Source organism: Antedon mediterranea, chromosome 5, assembly GCF_964355755.1.
Source record: "Antedon mediterranea chromosome 5, ecAntMedi1.1, whole genome shotgun sequence".
In the NCBI taxonomy this organism is placed as follows: Eukaryota; Metazoa; Echinodermata; class Crinoidea; order Comatulida; family Antedonidae; genus Antedon; species Antedon mediterranea.
This window is the reverse complement of record NC_092674.1, coordinates 30,355,702-30,376,176: the sequence shown is the minus strand read 5'-3', so window position 1 is coordinate 30,376,176 and position 20,475 is coordinate 30,355,702. Positions and strand designations below refer to the sequence as shown.

General features: G+C 32.2%; 3 protein-coding genes and 1 long non-coding RNA gene across 5 annotated transcripts in view; 1 reads left to right on the top strand and 3 right to left on the bottom strand.

Annotated features, from left to right (window-relative positions):
- LOC140050383 (WD repeat-containing protein 19-like) overlaps positions 1-20,475 on the top strand; it is a 61,500-nt gene that overhangs the window by 24,973 nt on the left and 16,052 nt on the right. The gene's annotated exons all lie outside the window — the stretch shown is intronic.
- LOC140050407 (uncharacterized) lies at positions 1,439-4,948 on the bottom strand. Its single transcript, XM_072095580.1, has 6 exons — positions 4,372-4,948; positions 3,317-3,409; positions 2,937-3,047; positions 2,640-2,732; positions 2,350-2,427; positions 1,439-1,788 (listed from the first exon to the last, which is right to left on the bottom strand). Exons 2-6 carry the CDS (start codon positions 3,381-3,383, stop codon positions 1,622-1,624), a joined length of 516 nt encoding a protein of 171 aa, XP_071951681.1. The 5' UTR covers positions 3,384-3,409; positions 4,372-4,948; the 3' UTR covers positions 1,439-1,621.
- On the bottom strand, positions 9,966-13,200 carry LOC140050417 (uncharacterized). Its single transcript, XR_011845393.1, has 3 exons — positions 13,152-13,200; positions 12,402-12,494; positions 9,966-11,733 (listed from the first exon to the last, which is right to left on the bottom strand). It is a non-coding gene; the product is annotated as an uncharacterized lncRNA (long non-coding RNA).
- Positions 15,492-19,840, bottom strand: LOC140050409 (uncharacterized). 2 transcript variants are annotated; one of them, XM_072095582.1, is made up of 5 exons: positions 19,801-19,840; positions 18,988-19,090; positions 18,397-18,501; positions 17,084-17,230; positions 15,492-16,635 (listed from the first exon to the last, which is right to left on the bottom strand). In XM_072095582.1, exons 2-5 carry the CDS (start codon positions 18,998-19,000, stop codon positions 16,403-16,405), a joined length of 498 nt encoding a protein of 165 aa, XP_071951683.1. In that variant the 5' UTR covers positions 19,001-19,090; positions 19,801-19,840; the 3' UTR covers positions 15,492-16,402. The 2 variants fall into 2 exon arrangements, with proteins under 2 accessions (XP_071951683.1, XP_071951684.1); XM_072095583.1 differs by lacking the exon at positions 15,492-16,635 and having other exon boundaries at positions 16,743-17,230.

Genomic DNA, 20,475 nt, shown 5'->3' with positions numbered 1-20,475 from the left:
GTCATCTATCAACAACTTTTTTTTGCGTCCGTCGAGTGAAAGACGACAATAAATACGAGTGCCGTAGTAGGCCTAGCCTAGTTTGCAACTTCTTTTTATTCAGAAATACAAACACCTACGACGTGACTAATGTTCGTATAAAGATAGTGAAAAGAAAATACACATTTTAGTACGTTATTAGGCAACAATTCCCTCTAAAACTTAGGCCTGTGTGTGCTAGGCCTACTGACAGTCATGCAGTCACATCCAGGCCAGCAGTGACTGTAACATGCATTAGCCTCGAGGCCTACACGCACCTACTTTTCACCACTCCGTTCACGAACTCCGCGCGCTGTGTAAATGGGAAAAGCCACGCGGTTTTTCGCTTACAATTACCGCTTACCGTTACCGCTCGTCTGTGTAAATTGGCCTTTATACTCCCAACAAATTTCACCTATGTATTCCCAGTGAATGTAACTGCTGGGTCGGGTGTAGCTAGGCCTCCTTTATGTAATAAGCTTGCCTAGTTAGGCGTTGCATTCACCTTACCTTGCGAAGAATAATATACAGATAATTACTAATTAATGATTCCTTGGCAATAAAATATTCACTTTAGACCTAGGCCGTTTAAATTAACAGAAGAATTTCCATCAATAAGCCTACATTAATAATAATGATATTATTACCAGGTAGGCCGAATAAATAATAATTCTTCTTTCGAGGAGTCGAATCACCAGATGTTCAGTGCGTTGCGCGTAACTAACTACTACCATGAGTATTAACCAATCACAAACGGTCTTTCATCACATCTAGGGAGGACTAATAACAAATGAGGCTGCTATGTATGCATAGTTTAAATAGTTTAGTTGATTAATTTCTTCAAGCAAGTTGCGTGGTGCATCGGATGAAGCGTTGTCTTGTGATGGAGTGACAATTCATCGAGTGTTCAATTCCCAGTAGATGACTTTTGTTTATTTATCGCCAATCGCGAGTGTTGCCACATGAAAATTACACAGTCAATATCATCGTACTCGAGAATTTACTGGATTTTATATGTTTAATGACAGGGACACGATAATTACGCGAAAATTACTCAGTCAATTTCATCGTATTCGAGGATATATACGATTAACGATCCTCGCAGCGGTAGTCATGTGATGCAATTTTAACCAATCACGTTCACGTATTTACATAGGCTATGTAATATAATACAATATTGTGTATATACAGTGTGCGTGGCAGGTGTTTATTCCAAACGATGTTCTATGGGATGGGATGTTTTTAAAAAAAAATATGGTATAATGTTTATCTTTTTACCAACATTAAGCCAAAAATCGCTGTTTAGAACATAGACTAGATTGAACCATACAGAACCACACCAAATATGTATAGCACTAACAATGTTGGATTCGGATGGGTTACGAAATTGGATGACAACAAAAAAACAGATAGATCAACATTTGAAAAAAAATAAATTTAATTCCACATCTTGTTTAAATAAACTGAGGATCCTCTAGAGAAAAGCATTTTTTTAAGAGCATACTTTAAGCAATTAAATACAAAACTTTGCTCAGTTATTCATGATGTTAACTTCCATAAGTCCAGAAACAAAGACATGCTAAGCCCATTAAACCGTAAACGTTTAATAGACATTAAAAAAAAATTTTAAAATAATAATGATGCGAACACCATCAATATACAGGTAAATAATTATAACAATGTGGTTTTTTTCTGTTGCAGTTTTAACTGTATTAATGTTTCCTTTTCCTGTCTTGGAGGTGTTGAGTTTTTTAATGATGTACAGCATTTCTATAAAGAGAAAGAATTAAAAAGAAAAGAAAGTTCTGAGTTATTTCTATAAATAATGAAAAATATTTTACGAAAAAATAGACAAATTGTTTTGGTCCAGTGCATTTACATTTATAGACAGTTTGGCATTTGCGATGAGAATGGTCTGAAGGTCATAATACATTTTTCCTCTTTGCACCCATCCTCTTCTCCATCTCTCAACCCTAATGTTACACACATTGGGTTTGTTTAAATTTGACTCAAACATTTGGACTCATTTTGTGAGAAGTTTCTTTTTCAAAAGTAATTCTTTTCCCAGGGTGCTAATTTCAGTTGAGTACATAAATCATTGTCTATTTATTCGTTTCTGTAAACGACAATGTATTATAGTCCTGTGGTACGTACATTTGAAATAGCCAGTTGGAGAACCATCTGTGGGCACGACCTAGATGGCTAGCGTACCATCTAGTAATAATAATTAATCTTAGTAAACCTCAAGCAATTTCTTTTTTATGTAATACATCCATTTTAGAGCCTCTGCAATCATCTCTATTTTTATTAAAATCTTTCACTTAAACTTACCAGAAAAATTGATGAGATCATTCTTCATTTCAAATAGTTTAAAGATGGTTGATACTTCACCAATATCAAAAATATTGCCTAATAATAATAGTAATGATAGAAAATAGCATAGTCATGTTTTCTACTTCAGGGAATCCTTTATTTATGTACTGTATTATGGTTTTGTATGAATATGTACAATGGGTACGAAATAAACACAATATTGTCAGTATTTCAATAATAAGTAAATCTCATTAACAGATGCAATAAGTTAAAATACTTACAAAAGACGAAACATAAATTATACTTACTTTTGCGTTTTAGACTGGTAAATTTTTTCTTTGCTACCATAATTGTCTCTTCAAATAGTTTTAACATTTTTAATACTTCACCAATATCTTGACCTAATAATAAATAATGATGATAATAATATTGATAATGATAACGATGGCGAATAGCGATAAATAATAATAATAAACACAATTTTGTCAGCATCTTAATAATAAGTAATCTTAGTAAACAGTAATAAAGTAATTTTTTTTATGTAATGCATCCATTTTGCCTCTTCAATCATCTCTATTTTATTATTATATTTCACTTAAACTTACCAGAATAAAAATGTATATCTTGTAAACTTTCTTGTTTTAAATTGTGTTTAATATTATATTCGTATAAGATACATCGAAAAAGATCATCATCTACTTCACCAATATCTTGACCTAATAATAAATGATAGTTGGTAGTGATAGTGATGATAATGAAGATAGTAAGGATGGTAATGTATAATGATAATGATAGTAATGATAGTAGTCATGTTTTCTACTTCAGGGAATCCTTTATTTATGTACTGTATTATGGTTTTGTATGAATATGTACAATGGGTACGAAATAAACACAATATTGTCAGTATTTCAATAATAAGTAAATCTCATTAACAGATGCAATAAGTTAAAATACTTACAAAAGACGAAACATAAATTATACTTACTTTTGCGTTTTAGACTGGTAAATTTTTTCTTTGCTACCATAATTGTCTCTTCAAATAGTTTTAACATTTTTAATACTTCACCAATATCTTGACCTAATAATAAATAATGATGATAATGACGACGGTGATGGTGACGACGGTGATGTATAATGATAATGATAGTAATGATAGTAGTCATGTTTTCTACTTCAGGGTATCCTTTATTTTATGTACTGTATTATGGTTTTGTATGAATATGTACAATGGGTACGAAATAAACACAATATTGTTGTCGTGAGGTAATTTCCCGATTGATCGTATCAAAACGGTACTGGGTTATAGATTTTAAGAGTTATAGCCAAAAAACTGCAAATTGTCCATTAGAGGGATAGGAATATATTCGCAAAGTGACGTCAACCGTGAATTTTTTTTATTTTTAAATGGGGCTTTCCCCAAAAGGGCGAATTTATATTTTGTAACATATACATTCTAGCAACACCTAATATAGCCCCCAAAACATCATTCTAAAATGAAAAAAATTGAAAATCCATTTTTGGTCCATTTTAAGCATTATAGTTATATAGATTAACTAATAGTACACATCATTTTTCAGAGTGAATCTCTTCTCATTTTATACATTAGATCTGATGAGTGATATAGGTGGTATTTATTAGGATCTAGCCTGTGGTAGTTTTCATCAAAGATGTCATTGAGTACTATAAGCAACTAAACCCTACCGTAAAAAGTTTAACTTATGTTAAAATAGTAATAAAGTAATCTATTTTGCTGTGTCATACACTATGTATGAGAATTATATAACATCCGAAATAAGAATTGTACTATAATAACATACTGGTGTACTGTTGTGTAACCCAGAGACTAATTATAAGCTAGGCCTAGGCTAGTTACAAATGCATTTACTACATGTGAAGAACCATGCTGACTTAGTACAGAAGTTTGAGATTTCAACTACAGTAACTATAATTCTTAAATAAAGTTATTTTTCATATTGAAAATACTGTATTTAAGAAATTCTTAAGTAACTAACTACAATCTGATAATAAATTAACACTAACCGTTGGAGAGTCTCCTTTCGTTGGCTAGAAAATTGTTATTCTACACAGCTGTTCTTCTAAACCAGTGCCTTTGATCACGTGAATTGAGTCATACTACGTCAAACGAACGTTCATGAAAAATATTACTGTATTTCATCACTATTCAGCTTGAATTGTCCCTTACAATTTCAATTCCGGAAATAGGTATTGGTCATGGCCGAGCGGTTAACACAGTGGAACTGTAATAACGTAGAAATAACATTGGCAGGGGTTCGAGGCTCACTCGCTCCATGGTTCTGGTGGTAGAACAAGTCTTCTCGGATAAGGACTTTAAAATGTACAGTATGTCCACTGTACACATCTAGCTCATATGCACCTTAAAGAACCTAGTACATCTTTTGAGTAGGGTTACCTCTGTACACACACAGCCACTGATCATAACTGAGCCATCTGGGAGACCAGTCTTTGACTGAATAATAACAACAATAAATAATAACAAACATGAGTTTCACATTTCAGCTAGGTAGAAATTATTTCCATTCCCTTGTGCCTTTTTCAAATTTTCAAATATATATACCAGTATATTTTTTTTTGTAACAGGGAGATTTTTCCTTTCCATTCTTTTGTTTCTTTTTGTATTTATTATACTTATTTATGCATGTTTATGTTTTTTAATGTTTATGAATAGAAGTAAAGAAAGAATAATAATATAATGTTGATGGTTGATTCGATGAAAGGATACCTTTGATCATGACCCTTTACATCTATTTTGATGTCATTCTTGACTAATTCTTGTGAATGGAATATTCTGATATTTAAATAATCATTGAGGAATCTTGTTTGTTTTCTACTGCATGAATTCATTAGGTTTTTGTGTAACACAATATTTATATTGAATGATACTTTTCAGTGTGAAAGCATTGATTTCAAAAGAGGCCCAGTATAGTCAATCAACAAGTATCAACTAATTTACATTAAGAATAGGTACACTAAGATATATATTGAAAGTACGGTAAAGAAAAAAGGTCATATATTGTGGATAGAATTTTTTAAAGTTGAAAGCATCATAGATTTCAAGTTTATTTTAATATATATAAATCCAAAGGCAAATTACTGAAACAAGTGACAATGGTGTGGGTATCAGTGATTGGATCTCAATGTAGATACAAAATAAAATAAAGCAAACGGAACTATTTGCCATTCAAATAGAAGAAGTAGTTAACACATTACACCTGAATTAAATTGTTACCAATAGACAGACTCATCACTTTCACTAAAGGCCAATTTACGCAGGCGAGCGGTAACGTTAAGCGGTAAAGTTGAGCGGAAAACGCAAAAATAGAATCTATGTTATTTCTTATGACCATTTACACAGAACGCGGAGCGGACGACCGGTTGAGCGGAAATCCGCTCAGGATCGAAACAGATTCAATTTTGTGAAAATACCGCGCGGTAATTATGGATTCTGGCCAACCAACGACATGATTGAAATGACGTCATCTATCAACAACTTTTTTTTGCGTCCGTCGAGTGAAAGACGACAATAAATACGAGTGCCGTAGTAGGCCTAGCCTAGTTTGCAACTTCTTTTTATTCAGAAATACAAACACCTACGACGTGACTAATGTTCGTATAAAGACAGTGAAAAGAAAATACACATTTTAGTACGTTATTAGGCAACAATTCCCTCTAAAACTTAGGCCTGTGTGTGCTAGGCCTACTGACAGTCATGCAGTCACATCCAGGCCAGCAGTGACTGTAACATGCATTAGCCTCGAGGCCTACACGCACCTACTTTCCACCACTCCGTTCACGAACTCCGCGCGCTGTGTAAATGGGAAAAGCCACGCGGTTTTTCGCTTACAATTACCGCTTACCGTTACCGCTCGTCTGTGTAAATTGGCCTTTATACTCCCAACAAATTTCACCTATGTATTCCCAGTGAATGTAACGAATACAGGTCAACCCGTACCCATGCCAACTCGTACCCAAATTTTGTTTTGACTCGTACGAAAAAAGCACAGCTTTCATCGTATTTGGGTACGTCGTATTTGGTCAAGTTAATACTTGAGGGCGCTGTTTTACATGGAAGATGTCAGTGGTCGGCTGTGCTGCATTCTATTTTTTTTTATTTATGAATAGTTATTAATCTATTATTTACTATGAATAGCCTGTACACGGAAATTGAAATACCCACTAGTCTGTGATGATGAAAACTTGAATTATTAAGAGTAAACATGAATATCTTATACATAATTTGTATTTTCATTTTATTTTACAGATAATGAAGTAGGCCTAATGTGCTTTTTGAAAATCGTTTTAAAACGAATGGTTTTTGTTGTTTTGTTTTGCAAGTTTTGGAAAATATTAAACTGTTTTAACATTTCGAAAATATCTAATACATTTTTAAGTAGTCACTCGTATTTTAAATCACGAAACTATTTAAGTGGATACCAGCCTCATTGCTGGTATGAGCATTTAGTAGTAGATTATATTTTTGTCGTTTATCTAGTATACAATGACGGATGTGAGAATAATAATAAAAGGTAACCTCCAATAATTTAACATTTAATTACAAACGACGACATTTGCTGTTATTACGTTTTCATTTTATAATGATTATTACTGTATTATTATGACTAAAAAAACAAAATACATACTACTAAAACTATTTAAAAAAATCATCTTATCGCTGACAGATACGTAGGCCTAAGTATACTCAGACACGTGTAGGTAGGCTTTCAGAACGTTTATATTATTTTAGTAAATAATACGACATACGGCCGTAGATTTGTCTTATTTGACACATTATAGAAAGGGTTTTTTTTTTTTTTAAGGGAATCCCTCGTCAGCAAAAACACGTAGCTGGCCTGTTATTGCGGAAACATCTACCAAAAATGTAAACAAACAGATCATTTTACTGAATTATTTAGAAAAAAAATAAATAGGAAACGATCATACGCCACATTGCGTTGTCTATTTTTTGACGCACTACAAATGCGTTTTTTTAATATAAAAGAGGAATCCCCAGTCAGCAAAAACACGTAGCTGTTATAGAAGAAAATCTGCCAAAATGTTTAATTGCCTTACAGTACGTGTATATGATCATTTCACTGAATTATTAATAAATAAAATATATGGAAAACGATCATACGTCATTGCTGAGTCGTCTCTTTGACGCCCTATAAATGCGTGTTTTTTTTATAATAAAAGGTTAATCCCGGTCAGCAAAAACACGTAACACGAAATCTACGAGTAATTCGACCCCATAGCCCTGCATGCCTTACAGTACGTGTATTATGATCCCCGATATGATCATTTCACTGAATTATTAATAAATACAATATATGGAAAACGATCATACGTCATTACTGAGTCGTCTCTTTGATACCCTATAAATGCGTGTTTTTTAATAATAAAAGGTTAATCCCGGTCAGCAAAAACACGTAACACGAAATCTACGAGTAATTTGACCCCATAGCCCCGTGGGGTTTTTGCTTAAAACAGGACGTTGTTAATTCAACCAATTTTAAATTACCAATACAATAGAAATAATAATTACTTGATCGAATCTAATCAGGGAAGATAATTAGGTGATAAAAATTGATAAGTATAAAAATTATACGTTGTTGGTAGACCTACTTTACTGGGCTTAATTAAGAATTGTAATACTATACAACAGTTAAAATATTTTTTTATTAATTAATGTTCTCTTACGTAAATAAAAAAGACACATCAAACATACGTTTATAAAACTATAATACTATTAAATAAATGTTAACAAATATATGCCTAATTAAACGAAGCATACAATCAAATCAATGGTCATTTTTATTAGCACACATTTCACCGAGACCTGTAAAATAAAATAAAAATTTAAATATAAAAATATTCATACGGCAAAAGCATACCACTAGTTTTGCGATCAAATCATTACAAGTAATTATTCAAATTGGGTACGAGTAGGCCAAATAATGGGTACGAGTAAGCCAAAAATGGGTACGAGTAGGCCAAATAATGGGTACGAGTAAGCCAAATACTTGGGTACGAGTAAGCCAAATATTTAGGTACGAGTTGGCATGGGTACGGGTTGGTTTGGGTACGGGTTAGCCAAAGTGGGTACGAGTTGACCAATTATTTGGGTACGGGTTAGCCAAGTTGGGTACGAGTTGGCATGGGTAGGGTTGGTTTGGGTACGGGTTGACCAGCACCCAATGTAACTGCTGGGTCGGGTGTAGCTAGGCCTCCTTTATGTAATAAGCCTGCCTAGTTAGGCGTTGCATTCACCTTACCTTGCGAAGAATAATATACAGATAATTACTAATTAATGATTCCTTGGCAATAAAATATTCACTTTAGACCTAGGCCGTTTAAATTAACAGAAGAATTTCCATCAATAAGCCTACATTAATGATTATATGCATTATCATGCATATAACCTCTTGATTCTGTCAAAATCTTTATTTATTTATTTATTCTTTCCTTAGCACTATTTTGTCCGTGAATTATCTTGATATCAGTTTCATCTAGCTAAGTCAATTTTTCAGAGTATATTCCTTATGGCCAGGAATCGATGTGGTTATGTTTTCACGGTGCGCAATCAAACATTACCTGGTCTACGCGCGATTTAATGAAATCACGTTGTAATCATATCTTCACAAGCATGAATCATTTTTAAACAAAATTTGGTACTCATAAATTTCCGGTCATATTTCATCATATGGCGATACAATTACGTGCGTAGCGCATATAACGCATGCGTACGCGTGCTTAAAATTTTCAAAATTGTCCGAATTTATTTTCGATGAAATTAGAGTACGTTTCAGGCAATTTTAAGCGTTTAAAAAATTACCATGAGTGCGCACTTTTTTTGTCCGATTACTGTTGTATAACCTTTCTTTAATAATATCATCATATTTTATTCACTTTTCAACGCGAAACATCGTTATACGAGCACGTCTAAAGTGACAGTCTACGCACGTGTAAGTTAACAAAATGGTGAAAATATGCTAAATTTTAAAATTAATATATATCGTTAGAATGCTCGGGAACACCTATTTTTTATTTCATTTTCTTGAAGTGCATGTATCATATGATTTATTATGAAATTAAGAGAACAAACGTTGATTAAGTCATCATTAATTGCATATTAAATTTAAAAAAATTAATTCCGACAATCAAACAAATTATGACATTGTCTTAGGCCAAAATAACAAACTTAACATTAATAACTTTCTTCCTTCAAAAGTTCATAGTTTGACAGTGCATCATTTTTTTTTGCATTTTTAAAGATGTCATCATGGTAAAAAATTATAATTCATTGCGGTATGTAATAATCTATTTGCACCAAAGTGGTTACTGCATAGTAGATACACGGAGGAATCTTTCTACAAGTTTTAGTCAGTTGTGTATGGCTCAGTGGTCTGTGCTCGTGTCTATGGCACTCAAGGTACCGAGTTCGAGTCTCACCTTGGGAAACGAAATAAGATTTTTTTTTTATTATCAGTATGGTTTGTTCAATTTTATTTTTTAGTGTATAGATTATACACATAATTTATAATGAAATCTATATAAAAAGTAAGTAATGTCTTTATTACTTATGTAACAATGTGGTTTATGACATTATACGCAGAGGGATCTTCGATCAGATTGTGATACCGGCCATTGTATTCCCGTTAGCAAGATCCTATGATATATTAAAATAATTAAAGATTCTGTGAAAATCAATCAATCAATATATCTTTTTAAAAATCAATTATTTTTATTTAAATCAATGCATATAATCATAGTGACGAATTAAATCTAGTTTATTTATTTATGTTTATTTAAATCGATTTATATCAAAATTTAGAGATGCGATATTAAAATGTATCTATATTATTAGATAAAATGTGAATTTGTGCAACACCAACAGGTAAATGACCTTTGACCTTTAATAATTGTTCCGAATTAAAATTTTATATGATTACAAAACATAAGATAATGCTACACAATGATACCAAGATTATATTGGTTAGTGTTTTAATTACTGGGCTGTTGACATTATCCCTACCCCAACAAAATATAAAACGCTAAGCCCGTGGATTATGAACAGTAGTGTTAATGAAGTGTCTCATATACATCTGATAATCGTATTTTGCTTAAATGCCTGATAGTGATAGCTGTGTGACTTATTAAAATAAGGTATATTAAGTAAACTTGTAAGAAAAGAGAATGAAATTAGTTGTTTAAATGTCTTTCTGATTGCAACCATACTGGTCATGCACATTGGGTTATACCACATATGCGACATAGTCTTTTAAATATTGTGACTTGTTTACTGCTCTTCCTGATCTTGTCATTGCAGTTTCGTTAGCTCTGTTTCCATTGTGTCTATGATGCATTGTTGTTCTTCTGGCTCATCAAAGTCAATTTCTGGTGTTTATTGTCTGAATATTTCTTTTGTTTTCCTTAGGAACCTTATATTTCTCCTGATAACATTTCCGCTTTCTTATCGTTGGTTGTCTGGCTGGATTCATTTGCTTGCAATGTAGGTAATACTTTGGCGTTCTTGATTGATTGTGGATGGAGCTGTGCAAGAGAATGACTGATCAGCAAACGTATGTTCTTGGTTGGAATAGTCGAGGCTAAGAAAGATATAGACAAAGATTTCTGTGAGTGTTCTGGAAGGAGACGAGCGATGAAAAATATTGCGGTGATTGTTTATGGATGGCTTTGTAGGTAGGCGTGAGGATCTTGAATTCTATGCGTTGTTTAACCAGCAGCCAATGTAATGAAACAAGATCTGACCACATATATTATTCCGTGTTCTGGTGTTATTTGTCTGAATATATTGTTTGTTTTCCTTAGGAATTTCTTATTTCTCTTGAAATTTCTTATCCTATCTTATCGTTGGTTGTCTGGCTGGATTCATTTGCTTTCAATGTAGGTAATGCTTTGGCGTTCTTGATTGATTGTGGAAGAGTATTCCATAAGGATGGAGCTGTGCAAGAGAATGACTGATCAGCAAACATATGTCTACATGTTCTTAGTTGGAATAGTCGAGGCGAAGATATAAATGAATGACGAAGATTTCTGACAGAAGCTGGTAGAATGACATGTTTGTCCAGGTGTTGATGTTATCCCTCCAAGTTATTCTGGGACAGCCTTGTTTTCGTTTTTCTTCCACAGGTCATTGGAGGATGGTTAGCGCAAAGCTTGATGGCTTGAAACAGTTTGCTTGAAGGCTTGTTTTGGCAATAAGTTGGTCTATCTGGTCATAGAAATCCTACTATCCCCTCATCAGTATGGTCTCAGCCTTTTTGGTCAGTGTCTTGATGAGCATCTTATGTTGTATTTGATTTTTTACCCCAAAATTAGCATTACATTTTTTAAATTTTGTATCTATAACGTAATAGTAATGATAAAATGAATAATGAATAGGTTTTTTCAATTGTTTTAATTTTATATAAAATAAGTATTATAATATTTTTTTTTTCCAAATTTTTTTTTCAATTCTTAAATTTTATTATAATAACAATTATTATTATTATTATAATAAAAATAATAATAAAAATGATAAAAATAATAATAACATCATTCACAATAATAATGATGATTATTATTATTATTACAGTTATTATAATAATTTTATTTGACAAAATAAATTTTTGTCCTTCTTTATATAATTTGATTTTATTTTCCACAAACAATTTTAGATTATTTTTTGTAATGCCAATTTTTGAATAAAAATCATTAATATTAGGGTTTTTAAAGAATATTTCTATAAACAGAAAGAGAAAAAAAGTTCTATGAATATGAATGAAATATAATGAGGTTTTGCGCCTGTATTCTTCAATTGAACTTTAGTCATAGACCGAACTTCAACTTCAAACGTGCTAGTTCGATCTATCACTTCAAATTTGATTCATAAAAGAAGTAGTCAAAGTAAGCAGTTTTACTTGACTTAACAAGGTTGGGCTTTTAGTCGAGTTTCACACGTCTGGATAGAAAATTGAATAAACAGGAGTTGCATAAAATAAAAACAAACCGTTTACACTGCTAATACTTACTTTGTAACTTTGATGCTTCTTGTTCAGACATTGGCTTTTTGATGTAATCTTTTAAAAACCAATCAATTTTAGTATCACCAAAATCCATAATTGCTACAAGAAAATAAAAATGAAACTGTTTAGTTACTCTGCGCGGTCACTACATGTTTTCACCAGAATGAAGAATCAAGACCAACGTATGATGAGAGAGTGTTTTAATTAAGTGTAATCTATATAAATTAACTTTTAGTACACATCTTTTTTCAGAGTGAAATCTCTTCTCATTTTATACATTAGATCGGATGAGTGATATAGGTGGTATTTACTTGGGTCTTAGCCTGTGGTAGTTTAAATCAAAGATGAAATCTTTTATATTGTCAGTTTTGATGAGTCATTGTACTATAAGCAACTAAACCCTACCGTAAAAAGTTTAACTTATGTTAAAATAGTAATAAAGTAATCTATTTTGCTGTGTCATACACTATGTATGAGAATTATATAACATCCAAAATAAGAATTGTACTACAATAATTACTGGTGTACTGTTGTGTAACCCAGAGACTAATTATAAGCTAGGCCTAGGCTAGTTAAGAATGCATTTATTACATGTGAAGAACCATGCTGACTATTTAGTGTAGAAGTTTGAGATTTCAACTAACTATAATTATTAAATAAAGTTATTTTCAACAAACATATTGAAAATACTGTTTAAGAAATTCTTTGTAACTAACTAACTCTTAACTACAATCTGATAATAAAATTAACACCTACCGTTGGAGAGTCTTCTTTCGTTAGGCTAGAAAATTGTTCTTCTATACAGCTTCTGAGTAGAGAACCAGTGCTGATTGGTCCCCTTTGATCACGTGATTATGACATAAGTCAAACGAACGTTCATAAAAAATATTACTGTATTTCATCACTATTCAGCTTGAATTGTCCCTTACAATTTCACTTCCGGAAATAGGTATTGGTCATGGCCGAGCGGTTAACACAGTGGAACTGTAATAACGTAGAAATAACATTGGCAGGGGTTCGAGGCTCACTCGCTCCATGGTTCTGGTGGTAGAACAAGTCTTCTCGGATAAGGACTATAAACTGTACAGTATGTCCACTGTACACATCTAGCTCATATGCACCTTAAAGAACCTAGTACATCTTTTGAGTAGGGTTACCTCTGTACACACACAGCCACTGATCATAACTGAGCCATCTGGGAGAGAAGAGGTAGCCCCGTATAAATAATAACAAACATGAGTTTCACATTTCAGCTAGGTAGAAATTATTTCCATTCCCTTGTGCCTTTTTCAAATTTTCAAATATATATACCAGTATATTTTTTTTTGTAACAGGGAGATTTTTCCTTTCCATTCTTTTGTTTCTCTTTGTATTATGCTTATTTATGCATGTTTATGTTTTTGAATGTTTATGAATGGAAGTAAAGAAAGAATAATATGTTGATGGTTGATTCGATGAAAGGACCACCTTTGATCATGACCCTTTACATCTATTTTGATGTCATTCTTGACTAATTCTTGTGAATGGAATATTCTGATATTTAAATAATCATTGTGGAATCTTGTTTGTTTTCTACTGCATGAATTCATTAGGTTTTTGTGTAACACAATATTTATATTGAATGATACTTTTCAGTGTGAAAGCATTGATTTCAAAAGAGGCCCAGTATAGTCAATCAACAAGTATCAACTAATTTACATTAAGAATAGGTACACTAAGATATATATTGAAAGTACGGTAAAGAAAAAAGGTCATATATTGTGGATAGAATTTTAAAAAGTTGAAAGCATCATAGATTTCAAGTTTATTTTAATATATATAAATCCAAAGGCAAATTACTGAAACAAGTGACAATGGTGTGGGTATCAGTGATTGGATCTCAATGTAGATACAAAATAAAATAAAGCAAACGGAACTATTTGCCATTCAAATAATAGAAGAAGTAGTTAACAAATTACACCTATTCTTTGTGAATTAAATTGTTACCAATAGACAGACTCATCACTTTCACTAAAGGCCAATTTACGCAGACGAGCGGTAACGGTAAGCGGTAAAGTTGAGCGGAAAACGCAAAAATAGAATCTATGTTATTTCTTATGACCATTTACACAGAACGCGGAGCGGACGATCGGTTGAGCGGAAATCCGCTCAGGATCGAAAGAGATTCAATTTTGTGAAAATACCGCGCGGTAATTATGGATTCTGGCCAACCAACGACATGATTGAAATGACGTCATCTATCAACAACTTTTTTTTGCGTCCGTCGAGTCACGGATGAGTGATCACGCTGAAAAGCTTATTAGGATTAAGTTACAGTATGTGATCATTGACATTCAACTTTTTGAGATAATTGTTACACAAAATAGTGTACAGAAAGAATAAAGATTTCATACAATAACAATAGGTGATCATTTTATTCTAAATGATCACCTAATAAAGATTTCATACAATAACAATAGGTGATCATTTTATTCTAAATGATCACCTAATAAAATCAGGTAGGCCAAATAAACAATTCGTCTTCTTCGAGCCTAATCACCGGATGTTCAGCGTGTACTAGTTACTAGCGTGAGTATTGACCAATCACAAACGGTGTTTCATCACATCTAGGGAGGACTAATAACAAATGAGGGCGCTATGTATATGCATAGCTTAAATAGTTTAGTTGATTAATTTCTTCAAGCCAGTTCCGTAGCGCAGCGGTTGAAGGGTTGTTTTGTGATGGATTGACAATTTCATCGCAAGTTCAAGACTCAGTAGATGACTTTTGTTTATTTATCGCCAAACGCGAGTGTTGCCACACGAAAATTACACAGTCAAATATCATCGTACTCGAGAATTTGCTGAATTTTATATGTTTAATGACAGGGACACGATAATTACGCGAAAATTACTCAGTCAATATCATCGTACTCGAGGATATATACGATTTACGATCCTTGCAGCAGTAGTCATGTGATGCAGTTTCAACCAATCACGTTCACATATTTACATAGGCTATGTAATATAATGATTAAAGATTCTGACAAAATCAATCAATCAATATATTTTTTATAAATCAATTATCTTTATTTTAATGAATGCATAACCTATAATTAAACAATATATCTTTTACAAATCAATTATCTTTATTTTAATCAAAGCATAACCTATAATTAAACAATATATCTTTTACAAATCAATTATCTTTATTTTAATCAATGCATAACCTATAATTACCTCCGCCAAGGAGGTTATATTTTCACCCCTGTATGTTTGTGTGTTTGGGTGTTGTGTGTGTGTGTGTCTGTGAACAGCCTGGAGGCCACAGTTTTTATCCGATTCTCACCAAATTTGGCAACAATGATCTATGCCCCAAAAGCTCAGACGAGTTCGAAATTTGAGGGAAAAATGTCATGGGTCAAGGTCACAACTAACAATTTATTTATATAACAATTTAATCAATGCATAACCTATAATTAAACAATATATCTTTTATAAATCAATTATCTTTATTTTAATGAATGCATAACCTATAATTAAACAACATTAGGCATTTCTCTCCCTTAGCAGAATCAGTCCATTTCACCCGGGTTTTTGAAAAAATCTGGGTAATAAATCTTGGTCTGTTTTAAACAATTTACCAGTTCTGATTGTTTATCTTGACACACATGAGAGGCCAGCTGAAGTGTGACAGACACTTCACTACAGAAATTGCTGAAAACCATGTAGGAATTTTCATGAGCTGTCCAGGTGACCTTGTTGTAAATGACCTAATAGTACCCTTGGGTTGTATTTGATGGGCAGTTAATATAATCAAATTACAATTGTGTGTTTTATGGGCAGTCACTCTTGACAGGCCTGTGGACCATTTCTGCTAAGGGAGAGTTTTGCCTCATGAATATATCTTTTACAAATCAATTATCTTTATTTTAATCAATGCATAACCTAATTTGTCATAGTGACGAATTAAATATAGTTTAACAAATTATTATTTCAAATTAATTTAAATTTTTTAAATTTTATATTTATATAGAATACATTTGTATTTTTATAATTATGACTATTTTTATTCCATTTATTTCAATAATGATATAAATGGTGATAATATATTTATTTTCTGAATTTACCGCAAAATGTATATCAAAGTAAATTTCATTATATATTTTAAAGTTACAAAACCCATAATATATTATAGTGGAAGCATTTTCACAAAACATTCCCAAGCTGGAATTCTTAGGTCTATTTTCAAAGATTACTCCTATAAGAGATAAATATAAAACAATGTTTTTTAATACATTTTGATATTCAAGTTTTAGATATAGAGAAAAATAGCAAAATAAAATGAAATTATGAAAAAAGGTGGATACAACAACAAAGGTATATGAAGTATAGAATGTTATAAACATGCTACTGATCAAATTGTTTTGATCAAATTGTATGAAGAATATGAGAAAATATAAGATAACGGGGAAAAAAAGTCAGAATAACAATGGAATATATATTAGAAAGATGTATAAAATCATTGTATTCAATAATTGATCACTTGAGAATGAAATGAATAGTAACACCACAAAAGAGAAAAAAAAAGATGACTTCTATAAACAGAAAGAGAAAAAAAAGTATATATATTAATATCACTTTCCATTTTATTACAAAAAACAAACAAATAATTGAATAAACAAGAGTTGTGTAAAATAAAAACTAACCATCAGATGTTGGTGACTTTTTTATGTTGAGTAGCCGCCAATTTTCTGTCTTTTCAAGATCTTTTTGGTTTGTTTGACATTTAGTTTGATTAATAGAATTCATATTTGCAAGCAAATACAATGCATCTTCTTTTGGTGTTACACGGTCTACAAGAACAAAAAATGTACACATGTTGGATACACAGGGAATAATTTCGCCAGTGTAGCATAGCAAAAAGCTATACAAAACAACCTTATTGCTACACATTTTGAAAATTGTATAGCAAAAAATACAATACAAAACTATGTTCCTTGACTCAAAAATCAGTTTGATTAGCAATATTGCTAAACAAAATTTTAAAATGAAATTTTTCCCTGATACATCACCAAAATTGTTACCTTTTAACAATAATAGTAAATAGCTTAGTTTATATTTATGTACTGTATTGTTATTTTGTATTAACTGTAGAAAAGGTACAAAACAAACACAAATGAAGGTGTATTTTTGTTGGTTGTAGATTAATCTTAGTTAATACAAATTATTGGGTGATATCAGTAGAGGGTTTAAAACATTAGGGAAGTTTCGCAATCTTACGAATACGATAATGAAAACGGATACGTCACGCACACGTATTCGTTTTTCGTAAGCCAGTAAAATCCTGTTTCGCATGGCAACAAAATATTAAGGGCGCCGTCCAAAATATGACTGCGGTAAATTTGAGCGAAGTGCAGGTACGTGTTGCTTGGTGCTTGACTGCCTAGGCCTAGCGTAACATCAAAGCGAGTGAGGACTTTAAAAACTGCTATTTATCAAAATTGACCTGGCATTTTAGTAAATTACTTTAGTCAATTACTTTCAATAAAAGTATAATTATATTATAATCATGAATCATTCCTGATTCAAATGCAAAATGTGCAAAATAGATCAAAAACTATACTCGTTTTGTAGTTACGAATTATGACTGGTGATATTCGTCAACACGAATACGCTTTACGAATATGAAATGGGGATCAGCTCAAAAGTTTCACAAATGTGTGACGTATCCGTTTTCGTTATCGTATTCATAAGGTTGCTAAACCTCCCTATTATTGTATTTTGTACATGAATTGAGTGATAAGGAGATCTTAAAGCCCCATTCCCTACGTTTTTTAGATCTAATTTAAGATCACAAACTATATTTAATGTAAAAATAATACTATATGGTCCTATTGCGATAACTTTTTTCGTCTTTAAACGGTTAAAAATGTGAAAAATAAGTCGATTCTAATAATTATAGCGGCCCGCTATAAATCCCAAAATGCATTGCGCGCGGATTGATATTTTTGTTTTTCACCTGTAATTCGCCCACTTTTCGATTGATCGTGAGGCCAAAACCAATGGAAGACCACTAACTTTTCAGCGAAAATACCGGGTTTTCCCAAATTTGTATCAACGGAGTCTGGAAAAAATAGAAAGACAATTAATGCAGCAACTATACAACGTCAGGCTAGGTATATAGCTCGCGTACGATGTTCGTACGTTACCGATGTTTACCAGCTAGGCCTACAAAACTAAGCCTAGCTAGGCTAGGCCTAAGACCGTCCACGAGAGGTCGATCGCCGCGAGCTACTTTAGGTAGTGCATTGTTTCTCACTTTTTATCATAATTTACCATAAAACGTACATTTAAGACAAGGAATGACATGGTTTAATGTTTTTAAAGTGATATATATGTATTATTTTCCAAAAAACGTCCAAAATTGCAGGGAAGGGGTCTTTAAATTTATTAATATTTGAAAACTGCCAAACAGCACAGGAGTTTAAATAGTTTAGTAGATAGCAGTCATGTTTTCTACTGTATTTGAGGGAGTCCTTTATTTAGATATTATTGTTCCTGTATGAATGTATGTTAAAATGCTTACAAAAGACGAAACATAATTACTTACTGTTAATCCCCATTTCCGTGGCGTTTAGATGATCTTTTTGCAACCTCTGTTTGAGCAACTGGGTTTTAGTGAAAGGTGTCAGGTTTTATTGTTCTCGACAAATCTAAAAGGATGAAAAATCAAATTTTTAAATGTAAAAACCTAGCAATGAAAGTGAAAAATTATGATTGCAACAACCCTTAATTTTATCATACTAAAGATAAATATGAAACAATACCGCAGGGTTTTGCTATAATGTTATCAAATCTACATTCTGTGGAATATTCTAGAGTTAGAAGGTTTTCTTGTGTCTAGATATTTCAGACTAATTAAGCATTAGTTATATAGATTAACTTTTTATAGAACACATCATTTTCAGAGTGAAATCTCTTCTCATTTTATACATTAGATCTGATGAGTGATATAGGTGGTATTTATTTGGATCTAGCCTGTGGTAGTTTTCATCAAAGATGCAACTAAACCCTACCATAAAAAGTTTAACTTATGTTAAAATAGTAATAAAGTAATCTATTTTGCTGTGTCATACACTATGTATGAGAATTATATAACATCCGAAATAAGAATTGTACTATAATAATTACTGGTGTACTGTTGTGTAGCCCAGAGACTGATTATAAGCGAGGCCTAGGCTAGTTACAAATGCATTTACTACATGTGAAGAACCATACTATTTAGTACAGAAGTTTGGGATTTCAACTAACTATAATTATTAAATAAAGTTATTTTCAACAAACATATTGAAAATACTGTTTAAGAAATTCTTTGTAACTAACTAACTCTTAACTACAATCTGATAATAAAATTAACACCTACCGTTGGAGAGTCTTCTTTCGTTAGGCTAGAAAATTGTTCTTCTATACAGCTTCTGAGTAGAGAACCAGTGCTGATTGGTCCCCTTTGATCACGTGATTATGACATAAGTCAAACGAACGTTCATAAAAAATATTACTGTATTTCATCACTATTCAGCTTGAATTGTCCCTTACAATTTCACTTCCGGAAATAGGTATTGGTCATGGCCGAGCGGTTAACACAGTGGAACTGTAATAACGTAGAAATAACATTGGCAGGGGTTCGAGGCTCACTCGCTCCATGGTTCTGGTGGTAGAACAAGTCTTCTCGGATAAGGACTATAAACTGTACAGTATGTCCACTGTACACATCTAGCTCATATGCACCTTAAAGAACCTAGTACATCTTTTGAAACGAGTAGGGGATTACCCTGGTGTACTAGTGCACACACAGCCACTGATCACCAACTGGGAGAGAAGAGGTAGCCCCATATAAATAATAACAAACATGAGTTTCACAGATTTCAGCTAGGTAGAAATATTCAAATACTTATACCGGTATATTTTTTTTTTGTAACAGGGAGATTTTTCCTTTCCATTCTTTTATTTCTCTTTGTATTATACTTATTTATGCATGTTTATGTTTTTTAATGTTTATGAATGGAATTAAAGAAAGAATAATAATATAATGTTGATG

Bases quoted from the DNA above. Each gene is read 5' to 3' on its own strand.
- LOC140050407 (XM_072095580.1), bottom strand. From the start codon at position 3,383: ATGTTAAAACTATTTGAAGAGACAATTATGGTAGCAAAGAAAAAATTT. The intron at 3,048-3,316 runs GTAAGTATAATT...ATTTATTATTAG, and splicing joins TACCAGTCTAAAACGCAAAA to GTCAAGATATTGGTGAAGTA. The intron at 1,789-2,349 runs GTAAGTTTAAGT...TTCTCTTTATAG, and splicing joins TGATCTCATCAATTTTTCTG to AAATGCTGTACATCATTAAA.
- LOC140050409 (XM_072095582.1), bottom strand. The intron at 17,231-18,396 runs GTGAAAAACAAA...TTGTTCTTGTAG, and splicing joins GAAAAGTGGGCGAATTACAG to ACCGTGTAACACCAAAAGAA. The intron at 16,636-17,083 runs GTTAGTTTTTAT...TATCTCTTATAG, and splicing joins AAAGTCACCAACATCTGATG to GAGTAATCTTTGAAAATAGA.